The sequence below is a fragment of the Ciconia boyciana genome, chromosome 2, assembly GCF_034638445.1.
Source record: "Ciconia boyciana chromosome 2, ASM3463844v1, whole genome shotgun sequence".
Lineage (NCBI taxonomy): Eukaryota > Metazoa > Chordata > Aves > Ciconiiformes > Ciconiidae > Ciconia > Ciconia boyciana.
The window spans coordinates 168348031-168373873 of NC_132935.1; the positions used below are offsets into that span (position 1 = coordinate 168348031).

The window sequence follows — 25843 nt, forward strand, 5'->3', positions numbered from 1 at the left end:
GCTGTGTGCCTCTTCTGGAGGTTACACCAAATCTTCCAAGCCCAGCAGCAGGTTCTCCCGGCAGCTCCCTGAAGCCACCGGCCACCACTTTGGCCCCACTTGGTGCTAATGGATGCGTCCTTGCGGGCGGCTCTGTTGCAGGCGTGCTGGACCAGCGAGAAGCGCTCACCACTTTGGGCAAACGCCTTGCCCAGATCTCCACAGATCCTCGGCTGGCAAAGGCCATCGTCTTGGCGTCCATCTACCGTTGCCTCCACCCTCTGCTCGTCATCGTTTCCTGCCTCACGCGGGACCCCTTCAGCAGCAGCCTGCAAAACCGTGCAGAGGTGGACAAGGTGAGGAGCCCCTCCTTAGAGGAAGGTAGAAAGCAGGACGGGAAGGGGCTGCCGCTTGGCTGACATGCGTGTCTGTCTCCCAGGCCAAGGCTGTTCTGAGCCGGGAGAGCGGGAGCGATCACCTCGCGTTTGTCAGAGCTGTGGCAGGCTGGGAGGAGGTGCTGAGACGCAGAGACAGTCGTGCCAGGGATAACTACCTGCAGGACTATTACCTGTACGGCCCCAGCCTTCGCTTCATCAATGGTGAGTCCCAGAGGCCTCCTTCTCCCCTCTGTCCCCTGAACAGGCTGACGCACTGGTGAAGAACGTGGTGCAGAAATGGGGTAGAGCGGGCAGGTGACTGCTGGAGTGGGCGCAGGTTCTGGCTTTGGCACTCGGGAGTGCCAGGGAGACCACAGGCAGGACAGGTCTCCTGTCCTAGCAGCGAGGCTGGGCCTCTAGGGCCGGGGCTGGTGCTGCCCTGCTGAGGTTTTCATTCACAGTGGGGCAAAAAAGAGGGTGACTCTCATTCCCTGGGGCTGTCTCCTCCCTGTAGGCCTTGTCAAGCAGTTCTCCGAGAACCTCTACGAAGCCTTCCTGGTGTCATCCCCATCTGACTGTACCATGCCTTCGTCCGTATGCAACCAGTACAGTGAAGAGGAAGAACTGGTCAAGGGAGTCCTCATGGCTGGGCTCTACCCCAACCTCATCCAGGTACTGGCTCCCTGCTCTGCTATCACTCCTGGGCTTGCTGGTCGCTGCAGGTAGCACAGGGAAGCACGGAGGTGCCAGAGACGCTTGTGCTCTCTTGGGAGCGTGTGTCCTAGGCAGGCTGCCTGCTTGTGCTTCTGCGTGCTGCTCCGGTGCTGTCCCTGGATCCCTCCTTGTGAGGAGCGGCCCCCCCAGCCTGCGCAGGTCCATGCTTGGGTTCTTGTAGCTTGGTCTGGGAGCCATCGAGGTGGCATCGTCCTCCTCCTGTTTGCTGCCCCTTGCATGGCGTTCGGTGACTGCCGGGTCTGGTCACCCCCACGCGTGTACTCTGCTAACACAGCGGGGCTTCTGGAAGCGGAGGAACATCCTTGTCCCTACACACACGTAGGAGAGACAGTTGTGGGGAAAGCCAGGCTGGCTGCTTGTGGGCAGTGCCTGCTGGTTGTGCAGGTGTTGGAGATGCTCTTCTCGTTTCAGGTGAGACAAGGCAAAGTGACCCGTCAAGGGAAGTTCAAACCCAACAGCTACGCGTATCGGACAAAGGCTGGCACCGTTCTGCTCCACAAGTCAACAATCAACAGGTGGGTGATCTGCGTATGTCTGCGACCGTGGGAGGACGGGGACCCCACGCCGTGCACTTCATGGCACCAGCCGGCTGTGCTGAGTACCGTGTGTACTCAGCCTCTGACGCGTGTGCCGGTACCGGAGTACAGCACGTCTCTGCCTGCGGTTGACGAAGCTGTTCCCCTGTGCAGGGAGGCGTCCAAGCTGTACAGCCGCTGGCTAACATACTTCATGGCAGTGAAGTCCAACGGTGGGGTGTTTGTGCGGGACTCCTCCCAGGTCCACCCACTGGCCGTGCTGCTCATGACCGACACGGATATCCACGTCCGAGGTGAGTGCTGCAGCAGCTGCCGGGCTGGCGCGTCCACCCGCACGTCCTCTTGTGCCGCTGCGGGCTCCTCCTGCCTCGCCTGACACCCCAGGGACCCCGCTCCTACAGCCGTACCACAGGCCGAGGGGCTGCGAGGTGGCTACCCCTCGTCTCTCTGAGCAGCTCTGCTGCTTCTCTTGGCCAGCTGTCTTCCCCTGCTTTCTAAGCCTCTTGCTTTGGACTGGGTGTTGCTCTAATGGGGCCACAAAGGCGATGATTTGTGAGCTGTTCTCACGTGTAGCTCTCCAGGGAGACATGGGAACCGAGCCACAGGCAGGCCGAGCAAGCAGGCTTGTGCCCGTCCTTGGGGAATGAGGAGTTGAGCTGGTCTTCAGCCATGGCTGGTGTGTGGGGAGGAGCGAGCCCTTCTCCCCGTGGATGTCTTGCTTTAACCCGTGGGGTTTTGGCAGTGCTGCAGTGCGTCTCTAGCCCTCGAGCTCAGACGGGCTGTGCCGTCAGTCACCCTCTGCGGGAAACGGTGGGAGGATCCCAGTGTGATGGGTCAGAGTGCTGCCTGGCTTTTGTGGGAACTGTTTGGCCCCGTTGAGTCCCCGGACTCTGGGATAAATGAGCGTGGGGAGGACCTGCGCTGCCCCTGCTAACGGTGGTGGAGAGGGCCGAGCGGCCAGCCCAGGCTGGAGCAGGTCAGCACCATCCCTGCTTCTCACCTCCTCTCTTCTTCCCACTAAGATGATGGCTGGCGAGCAACAGTCTCCCTGACAGACAGTGATCTCCTGGTGCTGGAGGGAGACTCCTACACCATCCGCCTCCTGCGCGATTTCCGTGTGTCGCTCTCCAAGATGGTGGAGACGTGCCTGTGCTATGAGATGGCAGCCATCCCTGGGGACCTGCACCACCAGCACAGCCAGCTGCTCGACATCCTGGTGGATCTGCTCAAAGGCCCTCCTGGCAGCTTTGGCGCTTAGGCAGAGCTGGAGGATTGTGTGGGGACTTGTAATTTGTATAAAGATGTTCACAAATGTTTATTTAAATAAAGTTCTATTTATCCCTTGTGAAGTCATCTCTCTCCATCCTAGAAGATTAATGTTGTCTGAATCTCCTGCTGTCGGCTCCGTGCATGGTCACCGCGTAGGAAGAACCAGCGCAGTACCGCCTGGAATGGACTGGAAGTGGAATGGACCCTGGCGTGAGCTTCGTGGACACCCACCTCCTCCGCTCTTAACAGCGTCAGTCCCTGAACTGGAAAGCCAAGGACACAGCTGCTGCGGGCCGTCCTCTGCCCCATCCCCACAGGGCCGGGCTGGAGCAGCTCTGTGCGAGAGCTACTCCCGGCTCAAGAGGAGGACGGACGTCTTGGCTTGCGGCTGTGCCTGCTCCGGGGGCTGGGGCCGGGCAGAGCGTGGATCCAGCAGCTCTGGCGCAGGGTGGTGATCGTTGTCGTCTTCGCTCTCCCCGTGCCCTGAGGACGTCGGAGGGGAGGAAGCCCTGAAGGCGCCGGACGGACGTGACATTCTACGCGGGATCTCCGAGCCTCACAGCGGGGCCCTGCCACCCCACAGCGCGAGCGCAGTCGTGGCGTTATGAGTGTGAGATGTGACTTGTCGTTCCTAATCTGCCTGTACTTTTTGTCCTCTTGCGTTATTTTTTTTTTATTATTATTATTTCTTGTTCTCCCTACGTCAAGGAGGCCGGATCCCTGTAACTTGTGCAACACAGGATGTGATTGTAGATGCCAGTCTGCCTGTGAGCGCTTTCTCCTGCGGGAAGCCAGGAGCATAGGCACAAAATTCTTTGTTTTCTATGAACAGGGACCATATTTCTGTGGAAGGAGGATTGTGACAGGCACAGCATTAAATGAGAAATCTGGAGTTTAAATCCCAGCTTTGCCTTGGATTCCCTGTCAAATGAAGACAGTGACCTACCTCACAGGGCTGTTGTGAGGCTTCATTAATGTTTGTAACGCATGTTCCCTCGGGCTGGACAGCGCGGGAGAGGAACAAGTACTTCACACTCGGTTTGCAGGCGGTGGGGTGTAGCGAAAGGGTTGTGCCCTCACGGGGCGCGGGGGGAAGCATCGCGGGGCTGCGAGTGGTGCTGGAGGGAGGGGCGGCTGCGGCTTTCCCCCGCAGCTGAGCAAAAGGCGGTTGCGGGGCCTGGGATCATTTGTTTTTGTTCACCATTTCTTATGCTCTTTGTATCCGAAATCAATGCGAGGTTTGACCGCACCAGCCAGGCCGTGCTCCGCCGTGCTCTGCTGGGTCGTGGAAGCGGCAGACAGCCGTCGGCTGAGCGCGGGTGCGAGGCTGAGGCTGTTTCTGCACATGGGGACGATGGCAAAGGGGGTCCTGCCCTGGCAGTGTCCGCCCCGCGCTCGGGCCGGGAGCTGCCTTCCTCGGGGGCCACCGTTTGGTTCTCCGGGTTGTTCTCTACTAAGATTTAAGTTACTCGTCATGGGCTTTAATTAAGGGAGCTGTGGCCTCTGCCATCTGAACTGATGTACTGTAGCGGGGTGCGTGCGGGAGCCCCACGGCTCCAGTGGCTGGGGGTGAAAAGCACAAGGGCGAGGGGCTGTGGGGGCTTGTGGCCGACTCCAGCAGCGGGAGACGTTTCTGTTCTCCCGGAGCCTCCTGGCCCCGCTCGGCCAGGCCGTGGTGGATGAGCCAGCGCGGGGCCCTGGGAGTCCTGCAGCCTGTGTTCACTCAAAACTTTTCATCTTCATTTCACTTGCTTGAGGTTGTCACTATTATTTGACCAGTGTTTGTTTCTTTTGGCCTGTATAATGGGCAGTATGGTTTTCCCTTCCAGCAGGTTTAAAAAAAAAAAAAAAAGAAAAAAAAAAAAGACTAAGCTATTGTCTAAATGGTTCAGAACTAGTGTGATATTGGGATACTTCAGTGGCTGTTATGTGATACTGGATCTTTTTACAACATAGATTAAAGACAATAAAAAGGGATAGAGTAGTAACTGCCTCTGTCCTCTTCATTCTTTTTTTCCTTTTTTTTTTTTTTTCAATAGCTGAGTAAAGTCTGAAGCATTTTGCTGCTTTTTCTGTGCTGGGGCTGCTCTTCCTCTCCCGGGGCTACCCTGCCATGTCGTGTGAGACCCAGGAGCTTCATGGCCGTGTGTCCCTGCACGTCTCCGAGCTCGGGCAGAGGGGAAGCAGCCGTGTTCAGTGGGGGTCCGGCTTTAGGGGGTGCAGGGGGCGATGGGTGGGGAAGGCACGGTGCCGGAGTGCTGCGGAAAGGGCCCAGCGGCGCGGGTACCTGCTGTCAGTTAAAGCCTTCATGAGCGAGGGGCGAGCTGAAGGCTCTGAAGGGGACTCGGGCAGCCCCCAGGCCGCTGGGCTGACAGCAGCCGGCCGGGCACAGAGGCACCCAGGAGCACTTGAGCAGGTCCTGGTGCTGCTGGTTCCCCGGGGGAAGCACCGCAGCCGTGGCTGCCAGGGGTGGGGGAATTGCGGCGGCAGGGTTGGGTTAGGGGGGCAGGAGCTGGCTGCTGCTGCTCCGGGCACAGGGACTTGGGTGAAGCCTCCCTGGACTGCCAGTGGCCCTGGGTCAAAACCCTGTCAAGGGCACGGCCGTTTGGGATCTCGGGCCACATCCATCCTGTGTGCTAAGCCTGAGCCAAGGCAGAAAAACCTTGCCTTTTTTTTTTTTAAGAGCGGGCAGGGGGCACCTGCTGCAAGAGGTGCCCCCCTTTAGTCACAGCGTGTACAGGAACACGCTTCCCCTGGAGCCGGGCTTGGCCACTGCTGGAAGAGGAGCCAGGTGGGATGGGCAGACAGAAGAAACCCCCAAGCTGGTGCCAATGCAAACTGTGGGTGTGCCTGGGGCTCTGCCCGCTGGCTGTGCCGGCTCTGCACATGGCCCCCCAGCAGCTGCCGAGGGCTCGTCTGGGCCATGGGGAGGTGGCAGGCCAGTGCCTGGTGTGAGCCCCAGCAAGCTGGAGGAGCTTGAGCTGAGCTCAGGCTGGAGGACCAAAGCCAAGGAAGGGAGAATTTTCCAGTGGTTGAAGCCATCAGAGACAACAGAATTGCTTCACCCCCTTCTTCGTGCCTTCTTCTGCCACCAGTGGGACATCAGGTGGCCCCTGACTGTCCCAACACCCCCTCCCACCTGGCCTTCCCAACCCCCACAAACTCACGCCCAAGCTGAGGAGGAACATCTAGAAGCTTTATTTCAACCCTTTACAATAGTAAGAATCACAACACCAAATCGGGAAATGTTGCTAAGGAGACGACAGTCTTACAGCCCCTCGCAGGAGGGCGAAACAGAAAGGCAGAAGCAAACGGGTATGAATTCACTCCAAGGCAGGAGGGGCTCTGCCCCGGCCCCCCCGCCCGCAGAGCTGTTGTCTCAGGCCTTACAGCCATGCACTAACCTCCCCCTGCCCTCGCCTCCCTCCCCTCAGCACCACCCCACTGCGGCACAGCTACAGCCCTGTCACTCGCCCCAGCAGCCAGCGCCGGCTGCACCCCTCCTCGGGCAGCACAGTGCACCCAGCGTGACAGAGGAGACGGTGCCGCCACAGAAAAACCTATGACACAAAATAATAATAATACGTCACATTTAGAGAACACATTACACACTGCTCACTCCTCACAACAGCCTGGTGAGGTAAGTAGGATCATCCCCACCTTGCAGATGGGGAAACTGAGGCAGAGAGGTTAAGTGACTTCCCAAGACCCCAGAGGGAGCCGAGAGCCAGGATCAGCCCTCCTGGGTCCTGTGCCCCGAGCCCTCGTCTCCAGCCACGCTGTCCTCTCCATCCAACCCCCCCTCCCATGCCATCATTTCCCCCACTGTGTCGTTACTCGCTGTACCTACGTTATGGGGTAATCGAAGCTGCAGGCAATGCTGAATGCTGGGGTGGGACGATCACAACAGGTGCAAGACAGGAGTCTCGTGTCTGATCTCTTATTCTAGACACCAGCTGGTGGCCAGCGAGACTCATGTGAGGGAGATTTGAAAGAAAAACGCTTACTCTAGCTGGAATTCAGGTGGTGAGGAGGAAGGAGAAACAGAGCACGCTTTCCGCTGCTGCCTCCCGTAGCAGTTTTCCACCCCACCGGCAGGCTGCCCCAGGCCAGGAGGGCTTTCGGGTGACATTTCTCCTAAGCCTGGAGGCTGCTGGCCTCCCGACAGCTACGGCCACTCGGCCTTTTGCAGGGACAGCATTGAACAGCCCTGACCAGCTCAGCAGGGGCTCAGCCGTTCCCTCCTTCCACACGCAGGGAGGACACAGGAGCCCCTGTCACCCAAAGATGTCACCGACATCAAGCTCCTGCCACGCTCTAAGAAAACGAGAAATTCTGCCTAAACGACACAAACATATGAGGGTCCTAGAGCCCCACTCACACACTGACACTACGCGGGGGGACAAGAGCGAGGGTCAGTGTAGAAAACTACATTCAGTTTGCGGTCAGGACTCCGACCCAAGGGGAGGCGCATGCTGGGGCCAGCAGCAAAGCTGCTGCAGCTCCCGGCCTCCTGCTCCTGAGGCCTCAAGCCCACAAACTTGGTTACTTGAATGTACTTTGTTTAACAGTATAAAAAGCCCCAAAGTAACTGTATATGCCACTGATATGCAGGAAGACACCAGGCTCCAGCAGACAGGACAGCAGCTGAGCAGCCCGGGCTGTGGGCTGCCTCCTGCGTTGCTTCAGCAGCTCAGACACCACCGAGCCGACGCTCACCCTGACCATGAGCTTAGGAACGGGCTTTGCTGAGCATCTTGCCTGAGGCAGGAGCAGGCACACCTGGAACTCGAGTGCTGCGCACGCTGCCTCTGCGCCCCATCCAGCGGGGACCGAGCCGCCAGCGCCTGACTTCTCCCAGTTCACCGAAGCCACCAGGCTGCTCGGCCACCCCAGCCCTCCCCTCTCCCCCCACGCTGCCTTCCCCAGGAGCAGCGTCCCAGCAAGCGCAGCTGCAGAGAAAGCCAGGACCCACACGAGGCATCTCAGGACAGGAACATGTACATTCAAGTCGCATCTAATTCAGACCACAACTTTTTTTTTCCCAAGAGCATTTACTATCTCTAGCCCTAGATCAAGCCAACGGCACACACAGCTCCTTCCCCTGCTCTGCCAGCAGCTTCTCTGCAGTCTGCATTTAAGGTCTCAGCACTAACCAGCTCACTCCCACCTCCCCAGACAGGAAACTAAAGTCATCTTCACCACACATGGATCTCTTCCCAGGCTAGCAATATGTACAGCCATTTCCTTAAAATAAAATAAAAAAAAAATCCATATTAAAACTGAAGCTGTCCTAGAAAAACCACGCCAAACTAGAGTATCTGGATTTAGTTTGTCAGCTAAACACAGGCACAGCAAGTGTTAGAGAAAGTGGCACAGAAGCACAGGTCGGTCGGTCAGTGTTCAGCTGAACCGTGAGAGAGTCTGGGAGGGTTTGTGCATGTTCAGAGACAGGCCTGAATGCCGCCACAACCGTATGCAGACATGAAAGCCTTATCCAAGACTGCCGAGCAGTCAATAAATCAGAGAAAAGCAATGCAGGGGGAGAAGGTGGCGTTACTGTCCCTTTGCAGGGTGGTAGGGGTTTGCTTGCCTTTTTTTTTGTTTTGTTTTTTTTGCCATCTCTGAAGATAAAGTGCAATGTTGCCACTTGCCTTCCTCCTGCGGCACCTGAACTAAGACCAGGACCTGGCTGCCTCCCTCCGCCCGGGCACCTCACGCCCTGGGCGCCCAGGGCAGAGCAGCAAGAGGAACGCGACATTTCAGCTTCCACCTTCTCTTTGGTTAACCACGACCACCACCAGACCTCGCTGTCCCCACCTCGAGCCGGCGGCCGGTCCCCGGCCACAGCCCGCCAGCACAAACTTCCCAGCTCCTCTGCCTGGCCGGTGAGCCTGGGGGTCGGCTTCAGCCCGCTGCCAGCCGGCATTCGCCTCTCGCGGGCAGGGAAGCAGGGCTCCACGCACACCGCGCGGGCACAGGAGCCCCTCGCCAGCGCCTGCCTGCCCTAGCCCGGAGCAGATCGACATTATTGCTTGGGGAAGCACAGCCCCTGCCTTCTCCTGCTGAGGGGATCAGCCTGCTCTCCTCTCAGTCCCTCTCCTCCAAACTTCCCCTCAATTCAAGTGTTGGGAAAAAATAAAAAAAACACCAAACCCAAGATTGAGAAGATCAAGCTGGTGTTTAGAATTTAGCAGTAAGAGAAAGAAGGAAGCGTCAGCGAAGGGGCAGTGATATATACCAGAGGGCAGCATGCAGGTGAACGGGTGGTCAGAGGCAGCACCGTCACAGGCCACGGGGCCGGCTGGAGGGTTTCAAAGCATCACGACACAGCTCTGCTCTCTTGAGAAATGAGGTTTCCAACCCCAGCCCGGAGCTGGAGACAGCATCTGTGCTGCCCAGGCAGCTGCCTGCCCCGCGCGGGGCGGGAGGGCGGCTTCAGCCCCTTCCCCAGCTCCAGCTTTTCCCTCCGCAGAGCCAGGCACACGCCAGGGGAGCGAGGGCCCGGGGGTTAGTGCTGGCTCGGGCAGCGGTGACCGCTGAGGCCACGCAGCACGCACACCACGAGGGCAGGGAGCGACCGGCTCGGCTGCTTTCCCTGGTTTGGGATTAGAGGGATGTGGCATGGAGGGAACGGGAGAGGTGGGGAGGAGGAGGAAGAGGAGGAGGAGGAGGAAGGGAAGCGCTGGGAGTTTTCTAGGGTATATATAACCGCCCCTTTCAGGTGCAAATCTGCATTGCTTATTTAAATTTGTATTCAGAGGAAAAAGCACTTATGAAACTAGCAGACGACTTTGATGCAAACTAGTACATTTTAATGCCATTTTATTAGAAATCATGCAAACTTTAATATAAAAAATACAAGTGCAATAAGAATCTTTGTGTGTAAATACAGATTCCGGGTTATCGTGTCATTGTCGGCTTCCCAAAGAAATATTCCCACAAGCATGAGAAGCTGCAGGCTTCCCTCTGTCCCCTCTTTGAACAGCCCCCCTTAGCACACGCCTGGTTCAGTTCACTTTGATCCCAGTGTTTTGTTATTCCGCCTTTTTTTTTTTTTTTGCTTTAAATTAGTTTGACCACCCAAGAACACTTTTTTTTTTTTAATTTATTTACATTTAATTTCTTTAGTGTCATTTGCAACATGAAACGAGGAGCTCACACCTCCAAGAGTAGGTAAATCTCCTTCCTAGTCAGAGCTGCAACTCCCTGGCATTAGAAACCTGCCTCCCCTGCCCCAGCCAAGGGCTCTGCCTCCCTCCAGCCTCCACAGACGTTCTGCTACCCCTGCCTCACGCCCCGGATGAGAGGCGGCCGTTCCCTTCTTCCCCACCTCGGCCTCCCACCAGACTCGCTCAGCCTGACGATACGGTTCCCCATACATCAGCCTCTGTTAAAACAACACACACGCACACCACAGACCTGCTTTTGCCTCGGAACTCACGGCCTGCGTTAACCTGCAACTCCACCGCGAAGGCAGCCTCCTGCCCTTCCTCCAGACCTCAGGCCCTGGCCGAAAAAAAGATAAAACCCAGGGCTTTGGCCGAGCAAGTTAATAAATAAACCGTCTTTGCCTTGCTAATGCGCAGAAGGTCCTAGGCACCCTCCAGGGCTGGCGGTTTGGCCCTACAGGAGGTTTTACGAGCATCGATTCAACATGTCTCGTTGCAGCCAACACAGGCTTCATCTGATCTGTTACACCAAGTTTTCCTTTAACACAGTCTTGTGCCTTTCATTTCAGACATGGCTTAATCCCATGAATTTGCTCCATCGTTTTAAAATATTAAAAAAAAAAAAAAACAAACAAACCAACAACAAAAAAGTTACAATTGCTGGATATGTCAATAAGAAGCCAGCACTGCAGCAGCGGTTAATGTCTCTACTCTCCTACGGTTAGGAAAAGAAGGAAAGAGAAAAGGAAACTTAGCATGGGTTTGTAGCACAATAAATCATCAACACATCGTCACAAAGAATAAAAGGTTAAAGTCAACAGTTAAAACAGCCTAACGTGTGTGTATAATATATATCATCATCAAACAGGATCAGCAGAAACTGAAGCGGCAAGGAGGAAAAGGTTGGTTTTTTTTAAAAAAAAAAAAAAAGACAGAAAGAAAGATCACAGCTTATCCCTATTAACTCTGGCCTGGCTTCAGCCACCAGCAGCGTAGGCGTGCTCCTACCCAGTCCCCTGCTGCCGAGGCTCGGGGGGCGTCTCCCCGCTGCTCGGGACAGCGAGACACAGCCTGGAAGTCACTAGGTGCCCGTCCCCGAAACACGACACTAACACTCACTCTAGTATCCCCTTAAAAGCAAAAGGGACAAGGTGCGGAGAGGGAAGGAAGCCCTTTCCAGCCAAAAAGGGACCACCAGAGCCCGGCACGCTCGGGCAGGGGCAAGCCTCCAGGATGCTTCGAGGAGTCAGCACGGCCGAAAGGGACGCTAGCCCTGCTAAACGCTGTCCCCTTCCCATCTAAAGCCAGACGCCGGGTTAAGAGAGCCAAGCTGCGTTACTCTGGGGAGCACGTGGGAGACGGGGCTGGGAGGGGTCACAAGCCTTGCTGAGAAAGCGCTGCAAGGGGAGCTGGCTGTTGCAGCGGTGACAAGGAGGCGACTGAGCCCAGGCTCTCGCTGACGGATGTGCTACGCCAGGGGGAAGTGCTGCTGGAAAGGTTGGGGGGTTTGGAGACGACGATTTCCGCTCCGTGGTCTGTTCGAGCCTTGGCCTTCTCACGGAACGTCAGCTTGTGAGATTCAATCTGCAGCGACACAAGGGCAGGTGAGAAGGGGAAGGGCAGGAGGAGGATAGAGGAGGAGAGAGGGGACAGGAGGGGAATGGAAGACGATACCATAATGTCATCATTAGATGCCTGGAAAATAAAAGGCAATTTTCTGAATTAAAAAAAGGCAAAAAAACCCTACAGACATCGATACAAACAGTTCAACGTTCAGATTACAGCGGTGTGACCAGTGCCCAGGGGCGGCTGCTCTGCCCTGCTGCAGTGCTCTCCCCACCCCACCCGGCAGAGTGTGTAGAGAGAAGGCGCAGGCACTTACTTGTTTCTTGTATCTGAGTCTCGAAGCTCTGAATTTCCCTTTGGTCACCACCGCTCAGGGCAGTGGGCACTGCCGGCCCTACGCCATTCTCCCGCATCTCACTGCCTGCCTGGGCCGCTGTCACCTCTCCGTTCTGAGGGGCTGGCGGGAGCTGCCCTGGCTCCACGCTCCCCTCAGCCTACAATGAGACAACGGGGTGGGGAGGACGACAGGGACGAGTCAATAGAAGATGGGGGTGCAGGGGGGTGAAGCGCGGGTTCCCGGAGCCCCCTCCGCCCTCCCCAGCTGCCGAGACACACGCAGGGACGAGGGGGTGTTTGGAAGTGCGAAGCAGCCCCTCCGCTCCCCGGGAAGCCACCGTCCTGACCAGCTTTCCAGCTTCTCACAGTGCTTCAGCTCCCGCAGACCCATCGGCCCCGTGCTGCTCCCTGCCAGCTCGTCTGAGCGTGGCCGCCGTGTCCCTGAGCACGGGGTCCGGAGCTCAGCACCCTCTCCCCAAACGCACACCTGTAATGCCCTGGTGATGGAGGACGGCTGAGGCAAAGGCAGACCAAGGCACGTCGACTAAAGCAGAGCGCTACAGGGTTGAAAGCAAGCAGGTGGTTTGGGTACATCGCAGTGAAGCGGCCTCCGTTATTTGGGGACACATTTATATACCAGACCCAAATAATATATAGCGGATCCCAAAAGAGGAAGGTCAAGTTTGCACAAAGGATCTCATCCTCACTTGATGCTGATGCTGGACTATGAACGGGGAGTGCAGCCTTTAGGGAAGACTCTGTCCTGGTTCTTCTACCATAGCTGTTCATCCCACCTGGAGTCACCAACTTCTACTAGCCTTAGAGAAGAGCTAAGCTCTACTGCCGTTAGAGAAGAGACTAACATGCTGGTGGGAGCCTGCTGAAAGTAACGCAGAGTTGCTTGGAAAGACACTCAGACACCACCAACACTGCAGGGCACGGCAAGCAGAGAAGATGCCACGCTGGACCAGCCCAGCTCTGGGAAGGAGCAACCCATCCAGCCAGGACATCCCCTTGCTGCCACGTTCAGCAGGGAGGAGTACGGGGAGAGGGTGGCACCCTCCAGTCCAAAGCGGCTCTGCTCTTACCCCACGCCCTTGCCCCCCAAAGTCTAATCCATGGGGAATAAGGCTGTTGCGGCTCTTCTCAAGACGAAGGCAGGCCCTCTCCCTGCAGCCCGGGTAGCAAAGCAAGACAGCCACGGACTGGCTCTGTACTGCTTACTCAACAAGCAGCAAAACCACCTGGCCTTCCTTCTGGGGTCCAAGTTCCCACCCATGAACTGACAGCAACACCGATATCTAGGTGCTTCTGCAGGAACTACAGGGACTTGGATGATCCCCACACCTCCCCGAGAGCCACAGCGGGTAGCTGAGCAAGAGCAGGCAGCCCTCGAACGTGTGTGCCAGTCCCTGCGTGCCACCTGCCCCTCCTCGACGACAGCGCTGGCTGAGATCTGTGGGATGCAACAGGGAAATTATCTGGTCTCTGTATTGCAAGGCTAAATATTAGAGCCCAAAAAACTACTGGATGAGAGTGTCATCGACAGAGACTCTTTGCACCCATGGAGATGGGGGAAAAACTATTAAAAAAAAAATCAGACTAATTCTGAACAGGTAAGATTTTAGAACTTCAATGAAAACCCTGGTTACCAGCAAACAGCACCGGTATATGGACTAGACACTCCAGTAAACTGGAAGAGCCAGGCACCATTACAGAAAGTTCCCTGTCCCTACCAACGCACCAGCAGCTTCTCTGGTTCCTTTCAGCTTTTCACTGAGCCCCGATTTGACAGGCTGAAGTTTACATAAAGGACTGGAGATAGGAGAGTCCTGATGCGTCCCCAGCAAACATTCTGGCAGTCACCTCTTGCCTCGTTTTAATGGGGATGATTAAGCACATACTAAATATACTTGTGAATTCTGCTGCATGATCTGCTCTTTAGGACAGGGATTATTTCTTTCAAATTCACATGGCATTTAACACAATAGCTCAACCCGGCTGAACTCTAAACCCTTCCACAACACAAAAGTGCTCAAACAAACAATGCTGGGACAACCAAGGGAACTCAGTGTTTAGCAGGGGTTTCTTCTCCTCCGTCTGTCTGTCCTGCTGGGGGCAAAGACTAAGTCGTATTTTAAGCGTTCTGATGCCAGAGCACAGGACTGTTTTCTCCGCTTCCAGCGCTACCAGCCAATTCAGAAGCAGCGGTGTTTCACATAAAAGCCCCAGCACTAGTGACTACCTAAACATAATCCTCAGCACTGCTCTAATCATTACGTGGCGTGATAGGTCAAGCCCACACATCCATCACTCGGTCATTCAAGCGGGGGTAATTTCCCTCCCCTAAGCACAGATGTCGCATTGCTGTAGCGAGACCTGCAATTTGCAGAGCTGAGGCTGAGGGCAGTTTACGTTCTCATGGGGAAAAGCGCTGAATCACAGCAATGAGAGCACAAAAATCTTTTCTTATCCTCGCACAAAGGGTCGTTGGGCTGGCCTGCAGTGCAGGTTACGGGCTGAAAACTGCTGCCGAGAGCTGCAAGATGCTATCTCCCAGCACAGAGCACCTTGCTCTCACCAGCTTTACTGGGGGTAAAGAAAGGAGGAAGGGCCACAGGCAACTTCTCTGATGGGCTCATAGCTTACAGAGCGATCCCTGCTCAAGAGGGAGTGATCTCATGTCCCTCTTCTTAGAGGAAGGATGCAGATGGGCGGTACGAGCCCTCAGTAACACCTAGCAGGGAGCCCATTCAGGCAGGCCACGGAGCTGGTTCATAGCTCTCTCCTTTCCGACTCATACTTACTCCTGGGGTTGACAACAGAGGCCACAGAAATAAGTAGATGGCTATAACAGGCTAGGGGTGGAGAAGCTGCACTACATCAACAGCAGGACAAGGAGAACAACCAAATTTAAACCCTACCCTGAGGTGCCAGAGCTTGCTGCACCCACCTTCACGGTTCCTCCTGCTGGTAAGTGTCCCACGTTGTCCAGAGAACCCACTTTGGCTTGGGCCTTCTCCTTGAAGTTCAGCTTCTGATTCTCAATTTTGACATCTCCTCCCCCTAGAAGAAGATTGTGTAGGAGTGTATTAATGCCTCCAGAACAGTCCCACCTGAGATCTGTCCCCTTCCCAGCCCCACCAAGGAACCACTGGGGACCCAGCGTACTTTGGAGGAAGGACGTGACCAAGTAATGCATGTAGTGTCTCAGTCTCTCTCCAGTTAAGGTTCAGTTTAAAAAATGGTAAGATCAAAGCTGGTGATCTCCACCTGTGCAGGCCAAGCAAGACCGCAAGCAAGCAGGGCAGCATGGCAAAGCCCTGGAGGTACCCTCAGGTGGGGAACTCCACACATCCGGACAGACGGATGATATCCGCACGCCAACTGCCTCACTAGATCTGCTCATGAATCTGTCTCCCCCAGCAGAGGTGTGAAATGCCACTTCCACCCGATCCCACACTGGTGCGTTTCTCATGGCTAATACCAGCTGCCCACTCCTATCCGTGTCCCTTGCCAAGGTCTCTGCCAGCTCAGCCCATCTGCGTAGTCGTCGGTGCCGGGACATGTTCTGCTCCTTTCCGTTAACTGCGTTCCTTTGCTCGTTATCCGTTCCCACTCCTACTCCATCACTGGCAGTGGTATGACTGCCTGGACAGACAGCTCCTCCCTGACACACAGACCCATGTGCCACTGCTTGATCTACTCAGGAGGCAGCCATGCAGGCAGGGAGAAGCCAAGCGTGGGAACTGGATGGGCACTTCGGGTTCAGGAGAACATGAAGGTCAGAAAAACGACCGTAGATTTCTAGCAAGATTTTCCTAGATTTAGAATACTGCAGTTCCTATTAGTATACAAGACTGTACATGCAGTCCACGTTCCAGCAGGTTTCTCACAAAAACTATTTAAGTATGGCTAAGCACAACTCTGCTTCCCAGTGACATCATTAAATACTCAGTCCTCAGCACTTTGGAAGCTTTGCATGGCCAATGATGGAAGACAACTGATTCGGTCTAACAAAAATCAGTTAAAACATCTGACAACAGATAATTCTGGACGGATTACTCTGCTTTAATCAGCCCTGGACAAGAGCAGTTATTGTCACGCACAGCTTGTTATTACAGAGCATTGAATAAACAGAGGTCATGTTTGTGGCACCACGTTCTCAAAGCGGGAGCGCGTTTTGAGGCATTGAACCGTGGTGCTCGGTGTGTAAGGTTGAACTGCTTTCAACCTAACAGGCTGGCAGAAAGGGTGCAGGAAACTCCCAGGAGCAGACAAAGACAAGCTTGTAGTGTTTGTTTTCAGCTTTGGTCAGTGAACTTTGTCCCTCGTGCATGGATGTTTGATTGCTAGGAGTTTTCCTGTGCAGATAACTGTCCTCAGAGACAGACAAACCAGCAAAAGTCAGTGAACTGACCATACTTTAGGATGCTACAAAGGTACAGTTCAAACAATCCGCCTGCAGCCACAGTACCTTGAACTCGAGACTTGCCTACGCTCCAGCTGAGCAGTGGGCTGGTCGTTGCTTGGTTAGGAAACCTGAGATTCGCAGGAATTCACACAGAGTAACTGCTGTGTTCTCAGTGGGGAGCAAATAATTCCTGCACACTCATCCCATAAGATGTCATTAAAGAGCCAAAAATGTTTTATATAAGACAGGGGCTGCTACTGAACTGAAGGCTAAAAAGACCCTTGTATCTGATCTGCTTTGAAGAACTGGAGGGAAGTACTTTATCCTTCCATAGCACACATGTTCAGAGAGCCCCAAAGCCCTCTGTAAGCATGGATGAAGCTTCCAGACTCCTGGAATGGTCATGCTAAGTATCCACTTCCCCCCCCCCCCCCCCCAAAATGGGGAGGAAAAAAGAGAACAGAGTCAAAGCAGTAGATTATTTTCACAGGCAAGACGAAATCCCACATCTCCTAATCCCCTTTTCCACTGATGAAACCACCAGGAATTGCTAAGAAGCTAGACAGTACTTCTAGAAATACTCCCCGAAAGCAACAAACCCCTTAAACTATTGCAGTCGCAACCCAGGACTATATTTAAATGACTTGCAATATCTGCAGACAATTCATGAGGAAATGGTAGAATTTCTACCTGGCTTATGCTTGATATTTGCTTTAGAGCCACACTTCGAGGACACTTTGGAAAGGTCAACTTTCTTGTTCTGGATCTGCACCTAAAGAGGCAAAAAGAAACAACTCAACACAAAGAAACATTTCCTGTGAATCCAGAGGCCAATGGGCCACCTCAAACATCAGGTCACACTTAATGAACCTGCACCCCTTTTCTACAGCATTATTTTCTCCTATTGATTTCCGAGCCACTGTATACCAAACGCTATAGTCAGCTGTAGCATCACTTAAAGGCCTGCACCAGCCAGAAGTGGTTAATGTGAGCAGACAGAAATTGAGACCAGCTAAAACTAACAGATGGGCAGTAACCAGCAACGGGAGTTCATGGCACATTCGTGGAATACAAAAGCACTTGGGAGAGGGACCAAAAAAAGCCAGTCCCATTGCCATGTTCCCCAGACTGTTTCTGCCCGGCGCTGGCTCTGCCTCTGAAGGCACGGGCCATTGCCTGGGCAGCTCCAGACAGTCACCAGGACAGATGTCATCTCACGGTTCTACTGAGCCTCTCTCTTGCTGTAGGGCCAGAGACATGCCACCAGCTCCAACTTTTTCTCTCTACCATCTTCAATGTGCAGCCTGACCCGCATCTAATCGTCAGGCTTTGTTCGCAGCCTCCTCACAGCGGTCCTTCCTCCTGCTGAGAGCAGGACACCAGGAAGGATCATCATGCCCAGATGGAACAAACTGCTCGAAGAAGCCATCATTCTCAAGACAAAACACTGGGACTGGGGAAGCTATTTCCTTTCCAGTATTATTTCCTTTAACCTCGTTCTACCAGTGACTTGATACTGGCATAGAAAGCCTTCGATGAAAAAAGTGTTCAGTGATGCAATCATGAAATCATGAGATATTCATGACTTGGTAAATGACCTTCTTCCAAGTCAATGAGCCAAATATTCTAGCATGGTGTTTGTAGACATCAGTTTGAATTTGGGGAGACATGTCTTCTCTGGGGTAGCACAAAGGTGGAGTCAAAATGTCACAGGTTTTATGTCTTTTTGCTCAAAAAATATTTCATCTCTGATACCTGGACCAAGTGCATTGCACAGAGCCCCGTTTCTGACATCTTTAAAATCCCTTCTGCAGCTCCAGGTAAATGAAAAATTCCTCTATTCCAGAATTATCTTCCTGTCTAACTACTTGGAGATCTTTCATTTCATACAAGCATAGGATAATTTATACTGGAAGGAACTTCTGGTCATCTGGTCTAACACCCTACTAAGCTGACATTACAACTTTCCATGGGAAAACACAGTACTACCAAAAAACCCCAGATAAGAGGATCACCTCTCCCAATCGTGTCAGCAATCGCCAGCTGGCACCTACGTGCACAGAATGTTCTGCTACAGGTCGTCTCACAGAGAAAATGAAAATCTTTCTTTTTGACTGTGACAAGAATTCGTTCACTTACAACCTGCTCTAAAAAGCTTATTGAGAATTACCATGATAATTTGCAATACATCTTTCTCAGGAAACGTGAATCCTCCCAGTACTTGTGAAGAGGGATGAGTCAAAGCCCTGATGTCTTGTTTGCTCAGAATTAGTAGAACAGCACAGTTCAGCCTCCTGCTACGCTGTTCCATGTTCATGTACCCCGACTCGGTGACACCAGACACTCCGAAAAGGTGAGATCATGGCTGCTAGTAAAGTTACTACAGCTTTTATAATGAGCACTTGTTTGCTTGGAACTGGAATAAGACTAAATGTATCTCATGGAATGCATTTTAAAATAATGTTTGCTATCAGCTAGGGTAGACATACCCAGTTATGACTCCTCATGATTTCACCTGGGGATCCAAACAATTATACCTAAATGGAAGTGTATTCCTGGTAAGATTTCTAACATTAGTTGTTTTGAGTTTGCAATGGGAGACACGTTTAAAGGCTTGGGCTTGCATTTATAGAGCCAAATACTCAGACTCTGGTGCCAGAAATAAACTTTAGATCTTAAAGCTTGATACAGAGGCTCAGATGGGAAGTGTGATCCTCATCTCTTTTTAGATTTTTCTACCTCTGACCATTTCTCAATCCATCTAAACAGGGCAAGCCAAAGGGTAGAGAAACACATGTACATTCCAAATCACCTTGTTAAATCTTCAACAGCACGTACACTACCTGCACTTTGTAAAATCTACCTCTTTACTGTTGCTTTCTTTAAAAAGAGAGGGGAAAATACTAAAGCACAACAAAAGCTTCTACCCAGGAAACCTATCTATGTTTGTGTCAGATATTTCTGGCAAATATAACGTGAGTAGGAGTAATACCTACTGCTTTCGAATGTGTCTTCTTGGGTGTCTTGGAGGGGAGAAGAAATTATCTCCGTGTACAGAAGGCAAAATGGGTACCCAGAGTGTCCCAGCTAGGAACCACTTCACTTAGGCAGGACGTCCATCACTTCTACCAGAGCAACCCTAAAGCTGAATCATAGTTTGCTACTAACCACAGCTCTTGTCCACCGGATTCCTAAAAGCTTTAACTAAAGCCACAGACTAGAACAACGGACTTTCCAGACATCCCCATCAGCACTGTGGTTCAGGAATTAAGTATCGGGAAGGCTTCTATCAGAAGCGATCACCGTAACTATTTGAACAAGAAAACATCTTGGAGGAGGACACTAATATTACAGTGCCCCAAAAGGAGTGAGCAGATATAAAAATGAATAAAAGGAAACGCTTTTATAGGAAGCCAGACTGGCCGCTGCGCCTTGTCTACTCACATTGGTACAGGCAGTGCTGGGTTTGGGGGCGTTGGATGGCTGGGAACGACTGCCTGAAGCTGGTTTGGGGGCATTTGGAACCTGGAAATAATAAGCACTTTATTCTCTATTCTCAAAGCAAAAAGCTTAAGTAGTGGAGCAAGGAGGAAAAAGTGCAGTGGAAAGGAGAGTGTGGAAAAAAGAAAACGAAAGCAGGCGCACACTCGTCCCCTAGAGTTGGGAATGTCCCCAGGACAGGACAGTAAAGAGGAAAGGACAGGTTTGGTGATTCATGAGAAGAACAAACAGTTCACTACTGTAGTTGATCAAGCAAGAATAATATCCCCCACATTTAAAGCACATTTCTGTTGGCCTCAAAAAAAGGAAAAGTATGTGTGAGACTCGTTGTCCCCTAAAAGGCTATACAAGGTAAGAGTGGCAAAATTAAAGGGGCCTATAAAATACAGCTCCTTTGAGTGCCGGAACAGTTAAGTTACAACAGCTCCTCTTTTAACAGTGTAGCCAAAGGGACTTCTGCCACAAAACACTGATCACGTAATAAACGGTCTGTTCCAAACTTGGGTGACAAAACCAGATGAAATATGCAGTAGGAACAGAAATACGCATAGCTAAAAAAAGTATTATGAGGGCACCTAACTGACACGATGGTCTCAACATCAGTTTTTCTTTCTATGGCGCAGAGAATTCTCCCGCATGAGCATTCCTACGGGAAGCTCCATACACACATGTATGCACCCCTATAAACATGGGGTAAGTCACGGAAATACCAAATAAGAATGGCAAATCCCACCACTGGTGAGAATCCACAAACTGGAAAGCAAGGAGGGCAGCAGAGATGCGTGCCCAGCGACTCTCAACGGGGAGTCAAGCTTAATTAAGTGAACCCTGCACGTGAGATTCAACATCTGTCTCACCATCTTGGCAACCAACCTGTACGGAACAAGTTTGTTAAGAACCCAGATTTGGTTGCCTCTTGCAAAGATTTAAGGAAGATTTGGTCATGGAGAGTTAAGGTTCAGCCAGCTAGTCAAATACACATGTGTTTCCCAAGAAAAGTGGCCACAGCAGTTTGCACCACAGTCAGGCCTAGGTAGCATTTGTATCTGCTGAACCAGACTATCAAACCAAATGCACTGACTACAGCAACAGTAAGTCTGGCCCCAGAAATTGAATATTTGCACCTTGAACACTACACAAAGCAAGGATGCAGGGAGTTTCATTGATGCTGGCACTCAGGCACCGGGCACAGAGAAAGAGTCACAAGATGTGATAGCTGGACACCTCTCCTCAGGAACCCGGCATATTTAAACACCAATGGAAAAAACTTCCTTGGGCTTAAGTACTTCAGTGCCTTTTTGAAACCATCCAATCTTTGTATTTCTGCAAACCATCCCTAGTACAAACAGCCTAGCATAGATTTGTTAAGGTAGTACAGATTTGCCCACAAGGAAACAAGCCTGCCAAACTCTAGTCATGTTTTCAAAAGCTTTACTATCTAGATAGTTAACATGTTTTTTTTGCCAGACACTTGCAGGCTATAATACTCCAAACCAAGTACACAGACATTACAGGATTAGCCTTCTATTTTAATAAGCTCAACTCTGCTGCCAGAGATACCAGTAGCCTTTAAATTTAGAAATTAATCGCAGCTCAAAGATTAAGTCCCAGAGTCTTTTCCTCCTCCTTTTTCGAAGTCTCCCTTCTTGTGAAACAAGAAGTGAAATTAATCTGACTCAGGCTTGCTCTGTTAGCCAGTGAAGAGTAACAGGCACTTCTAGGCCACAATTGATTTCATCTAAAAAATCAGACATCTAAAATAGGTCAGAGGACTGATGTGGTGCCTCCATTGACTGCAGAGGGAATCCATGGTGAACTAACTCCTGGGGTCAACAATGTGCACATCCTACATTTGGTCATGAATACCATGTAAACCATGCGAGAAATGGGTCAGGTGTATTTGTAGTACTATGAAACAAAACACACATATTCAACCTAGCATCCCATGGCAAAAAAAAAAATTCTCCAGCCTACTTTATTTCCAGAAGCCCTGAAACTCTGCCACACCTTTCTGCCTGAAACACAGCATTCGTAAGACTGACATATAAAAACATAGTACAAGAGAAGGAGTTAGTAGAAAGACAGCTTGCCCAGAGCCCATACTTACATTCCCACCTCCAGGGACATGCTTAATATTGTCCTTGGAACCACACTTGGACTGAACATGGCTGTAGTTCGCTTTTTTGGAGACTATCTGGACCTGGAACGTTACAGAATGGAAAACAACACAAGGGAAGAGGACTGGTTAGAGTTGTCATACGGCAGGCTGGAGTGGACGCTCTAACACGGTGGATAAACAAGGAGTTGTGTTAAAATCAATCCAACTTTAGTATTAGGTGTGAAAGCAACTGAGGAGGAGAGTGAGAAAAAAGAGAGTGAACGAAACAAGAGGCTGCACAGACAGTGTTAGTGCGAGAGCGTAAGCGCTACCGTGAGGACCGCTTCTCCATATACTCTACGGGTGAGCATCACCGGGTGGGCGCCTGCCTGCCACAAGGGCCAGGTTCATCTACGTCCCCTGTGAAGCTTCCCAGGAGGTCTCTGGCGAGAGCTGCCCCAGAGCAGGGAGAGCCAGCTCAGCTGCCTCCTTCCTCCACGGACCAAAGCCGTGGGGCCACCACTTCCAACAATGCTACGAACTGCCCGGTGTCCGCACTTTATTTCCATTTGCCTGGATTGGCTCCAGTCTTGGGTAACGTCTTTCAAAACCTCTGGGCAGTAAAGCCCGGTCTGAGAAAGAATTCTTCTGATGAAGGTTGTCAAACCTTCGGTTACATTTTATCAGGCAAGTCTTATGTTAATTAAATTGTTTCTCCTTTAAACTGACTTGGACTTTTTCAAAATACAAAAGGAGTATGCTAAGTGAGCTTTTACTCACAAAGGTAGTAACTGAGTTGGAGTAACAGGCCCGTGTTTACGAAGGTTAGTTACAACACATGTTTAGTCTGGGAGTTATTTAACACAGCACAAAACGTGGCAGAAGCTGTATCTAGAGTAATTTCTAGAAAGAGGTGATAAATTCGAAGCACAAAAGGAATCACCAGAACATTCTCACTTTAGCAGGTTTCCAAAAGCTCCTTAGCCAGTTCAGAAAGACTGGATTCAGTGCAACAGCAGCTCTGAAAATGTACTCGTGCCATGGCAGTTTGTAACGGTTTACTGACTTCTCTAGAGGTACGAATCCCATCCGTTCATTAACAGGCTCTGCCTGATAATACCTGAATTAAACCAGCACTGCAGGCACTCCTGCCTCACTCCCCATCCACGTGTGCTGAAATACCATGCCACGACAGCTTCGGAGCAACCCACCAAATGGGGACCGCCTCATGCATGGAGTTAAAGAGTTTTGATACAACTGGGTCAGGAATATTGCAGGAAAGATACTTAGTCGTTAACATTCTGCAATCTTAATGAGAGCAAGCAGCACTGAACTAAAGCTCTCTCTTCCCAGTTACAAACTAGTGCTGTGTACGAAGAACTGGACTTAAGGGAAACCTCTGACTCAAAGTTAGGCCTATCTACCTAAAAGTGAAAATGGAGGACTCTGCTCTGAACACATCTACATTTACAGCAGGCATGGAGAAGATACCTACGATAGTGATCTCTGAACGTGTTTAACTGAGAACATCTCGGGGTTTACAAGAAAGAATTGGAAAAGTGTCTGTGCAAGGAACAGTGACACTGACAGGAGAAAGCAGAAGAGTTGAAGAGAGGGGAAAGTGACTCAAAATGGAAATGTTTTCCTTCATCTCCCACAGAGAAAAGTCTGAAATAAACTCACTTTCCCATTGGGCTGTTTTGGGGCACCCTCTTTTGATACGGTTGTTTTAGTAGTAGCCATTTTAGAGACCGCATTGGGTTCAGACTTTCGTGCAGCAGCGGCTGATTCTGGCTTTTTCTCTATTTTCCCCTAGATGGAGACAAATGGATGATTTCAACCAGCAAAAGCAAAAGTCTGGGCAGGAGAGCACGGGAACACAAGCTACCCAGACAAACTTAGTGGCACAGATGACCCAGGAGAACTTCTTACATGCTGTAATTCTCAGGCAAAGTATAATCCCATGCCCCGGAACAATAAAACTAAGGGGGTGGAGGGGAAGCAACATCACTCAGACACGGGATGAAACAGGCACCCTGGGGTCATAAAACAATAATTAAGTTCTCCATTTCTCAAAAAGCTCGTAGGTGCCCTTCATCAGTATCTCATCATTTCCCCAATGGTCACGATGGCAGGTCTCCACGTGACCCCAGTACCTTATATTCTGCCAAAAAATTAAACTCAGTCTTTTAGTAACCCAACAGCAGCGCAGGACCACCTCCTTCACGTGAAGGACATTATACAGATCTCAGAGGCCAACACGTCCACTGGCTGATTTTCTTTACCTTCGAGCTCCAAGAGCTCTGCTGGATACAGATACACTGTGCTTCCCTTTCTGATTTCGCACCCACACGCCGATTTGACTCAGGCTTTGAGAGCAACAGCTGATTTAGCTTTTAACTAATCAAATGCAGGTGGACCTAGCTAAGCACAAAACTGAATGAAAATTTACAGGTTTTTAGAAAAAAAAATCAGCAACTACCTGAGAATATCCATTCTTCTGCTAATCTAGATCCAGGTAAGGGCAGCAGAACTTGCATTTTTTGAGGGGGTCAACATAAATCCTATATTTCACTAAGCTACCAGCAACAGAACGGTAAACAAAAACCCCCCAGCACTCCTAAGGCATTCTCATACTCTAAAAACATCCCAGGGTAAAAAAGACTATGAAAAGGACCATTTTCTTAAAAGTACAATTGTTAGGATTTCACAATTCTATGAAAATATTTAGAAAATAAAGGACAGTACAATTAAATGTAAAAATGAATTCCCTTAAACTGACACAATAACCCTGTAAGCTAAGAAGCTCTGCAATCCTCAGAACCCTGGCACAGTTTAAAATAACAGAACAGTCTCATGGGTTCTTTTTGACCAGATGGCAGGCGGCTTTCTGAACTTCTGTTTGGTTTCAAGCTACAACATACAGTATATGAAAGGGTCACCCTCCTGCTTGCCTCAAAGTTTTTCAGCAGACTTGGTTTGTCATTTCCAGAAACTCTGTTTTGGGGAGTGGAATTTTCTGTCCTCTAGACCTCTAAGCTCTGAGGACTGTACTATGATAGCGTACAACTAAGACACTCTTAACTCTGAAGAATAAATCCACGCTGTATGGATGCTGTCTGTGGCACACAACAGCACAGCCCAAGACTGCCCTTGACTTTACTGTGCCTGAGAGGAGATTAAGGCTCCCGGCATGAAACGTGCTCTCTTAGCATCAGATTGAAGTTATATGCCAAGTTATTCATTACTGCAGACCTGCAGCAAAGATAAGTGGGCAAATTTGTTCCACTTTGTGGAAATTAAAGCCCTCTGACTATGGGCAAGCTGCTAACACATTTGGTCAGGTAGATATTCACAGTGAAAGTGTAATTTAAGACCGTTACTGATTGAGAGCCTCGAGTTATAACTATGTACACGCTTTTCCCTACAAAGCATTCAACGCTACCCTCCTTCTTTTCTTGTGGCCACCAGAAGTTATCCAAAGACCAGCATATGCAGACCCATTTCATATCAGCTTTAGGCCTGACAAGTTGAACAGAATCCCCGTTCCTAGACCTGGGAAAGGTGCTGTGGAACTTGCTCCTGAATCCAGATTTCCTGCATCGTAGTGCGTTATTCCACCTTCTGTACCATTCAGCAGACTCAATTCCTCTATTCAAAGGCAAAGTTTTGGAATATGGACAAGGTTTTCAGCTTTCAATACCAACTAGTTTCTATGTCAAGACATACGACAGAAAACCAGAACCACAGAGTTTTTAATTCCTGTAGGTATGCCAGTAAACACCATGAAGGCTCTTCAGGTGGATTCCTTCTGTACACTATCACTGCCTTGTTAATGCCTTGTGCATAAACCAAGAACC

General features: G+C 51.2%; 2 protein-coding genes across 12 annotated transcripts in view; one reads left to right on the top strand and one right to left on the bottom strand.

Annotated features, from left to right (window-relative positions):
* Nucleotides 1-2972, top strand: part of DHX30 (DExH-box helicase 30) — a 35490-nt gene extending 32518 nt beyond the window's left edge. For all 4 annotated transcript variants that reach the window (XM_072854932.1, XM_072854928.1, XM_072854929.1 and 1 more), the window contains 6 exons: nucleotides 142-335; nucleotides 419-578; nucleotides 871-1028; nucleotides 1503-1606; nucleotides 1781-1920; nucleotides 2650-2972. In XM_072854932.1, the coding sequence (XP_072711033.1) occupies nucleotides 142-335; nucleotides 419-578; nucleotides 871-1028; nucleotides 1503-1606; nucleotides 1781-1920; nucleotides 2650-2885 (992 nt within the window). In that variant the 3' untranslated portion in view covers nucleotides 2886-2972. The remainder of the gene's footprint in view (nucleotides 1-141; nucleotides 336-418; nucleotides 579-870; nucleotides 1029-1502; nucleotides 1607-1780; nucleotides 1921-2649) is intronic.
* Nucleotides 2973-9704: 6732 nt separating this feature from the next.
* Nucleotides 9705-25843, bottom strand: part of MAP4 (microtubule associated protein 4) — a 168285-nt gene continuing 152146 nt past the window's right edge. For 4 of the 8 annotated variants that reach the window (XM_072854946.1, XM_072854947.1, XM_072854948.1 and 1 more), the window contains 8 exons: nucleotides 23667-23795; nucleotides 21993-22085; nucleotides 19829-19909; nucleotides 17075-17156; nucleotides 14924-15036; nucleotides 11951-12128; nucleotides 11743-11763; nucleotides 9705-11652 (listed from right to left, as the gene is read on the bottom strand). In XM_072854946.1, the coding sequence (XP_072711047.1) occupies nucleotides 11756-11763; nucleotides 11951-12128; nucleotides 14924-15036; nucleotides 17075-17156; nucleotides 19829-19909; nucleotides 21993-22085; nucleotides 23667-23795 (684 nt within the window). In that variant the 3' untranslated portion in view covers nucleotides 9705-11652; nucleotides 11743-11755. The remainder of the gene's footprint in view (nucleotides 11653-11742; nucleotides 11764-11950; nucleotides 12129-14923; nucleotides 15037-17074; nucleotides 17157-19828; nucleotides 19910-21992; nucleotides 22086-23666; nucleotides 23796-25843) is intronic. The other 4 variants (XM_072854944.1, XM_072854943.1, XM_072854942.1 and 1 more) reach the window with 4 other exon arrangements.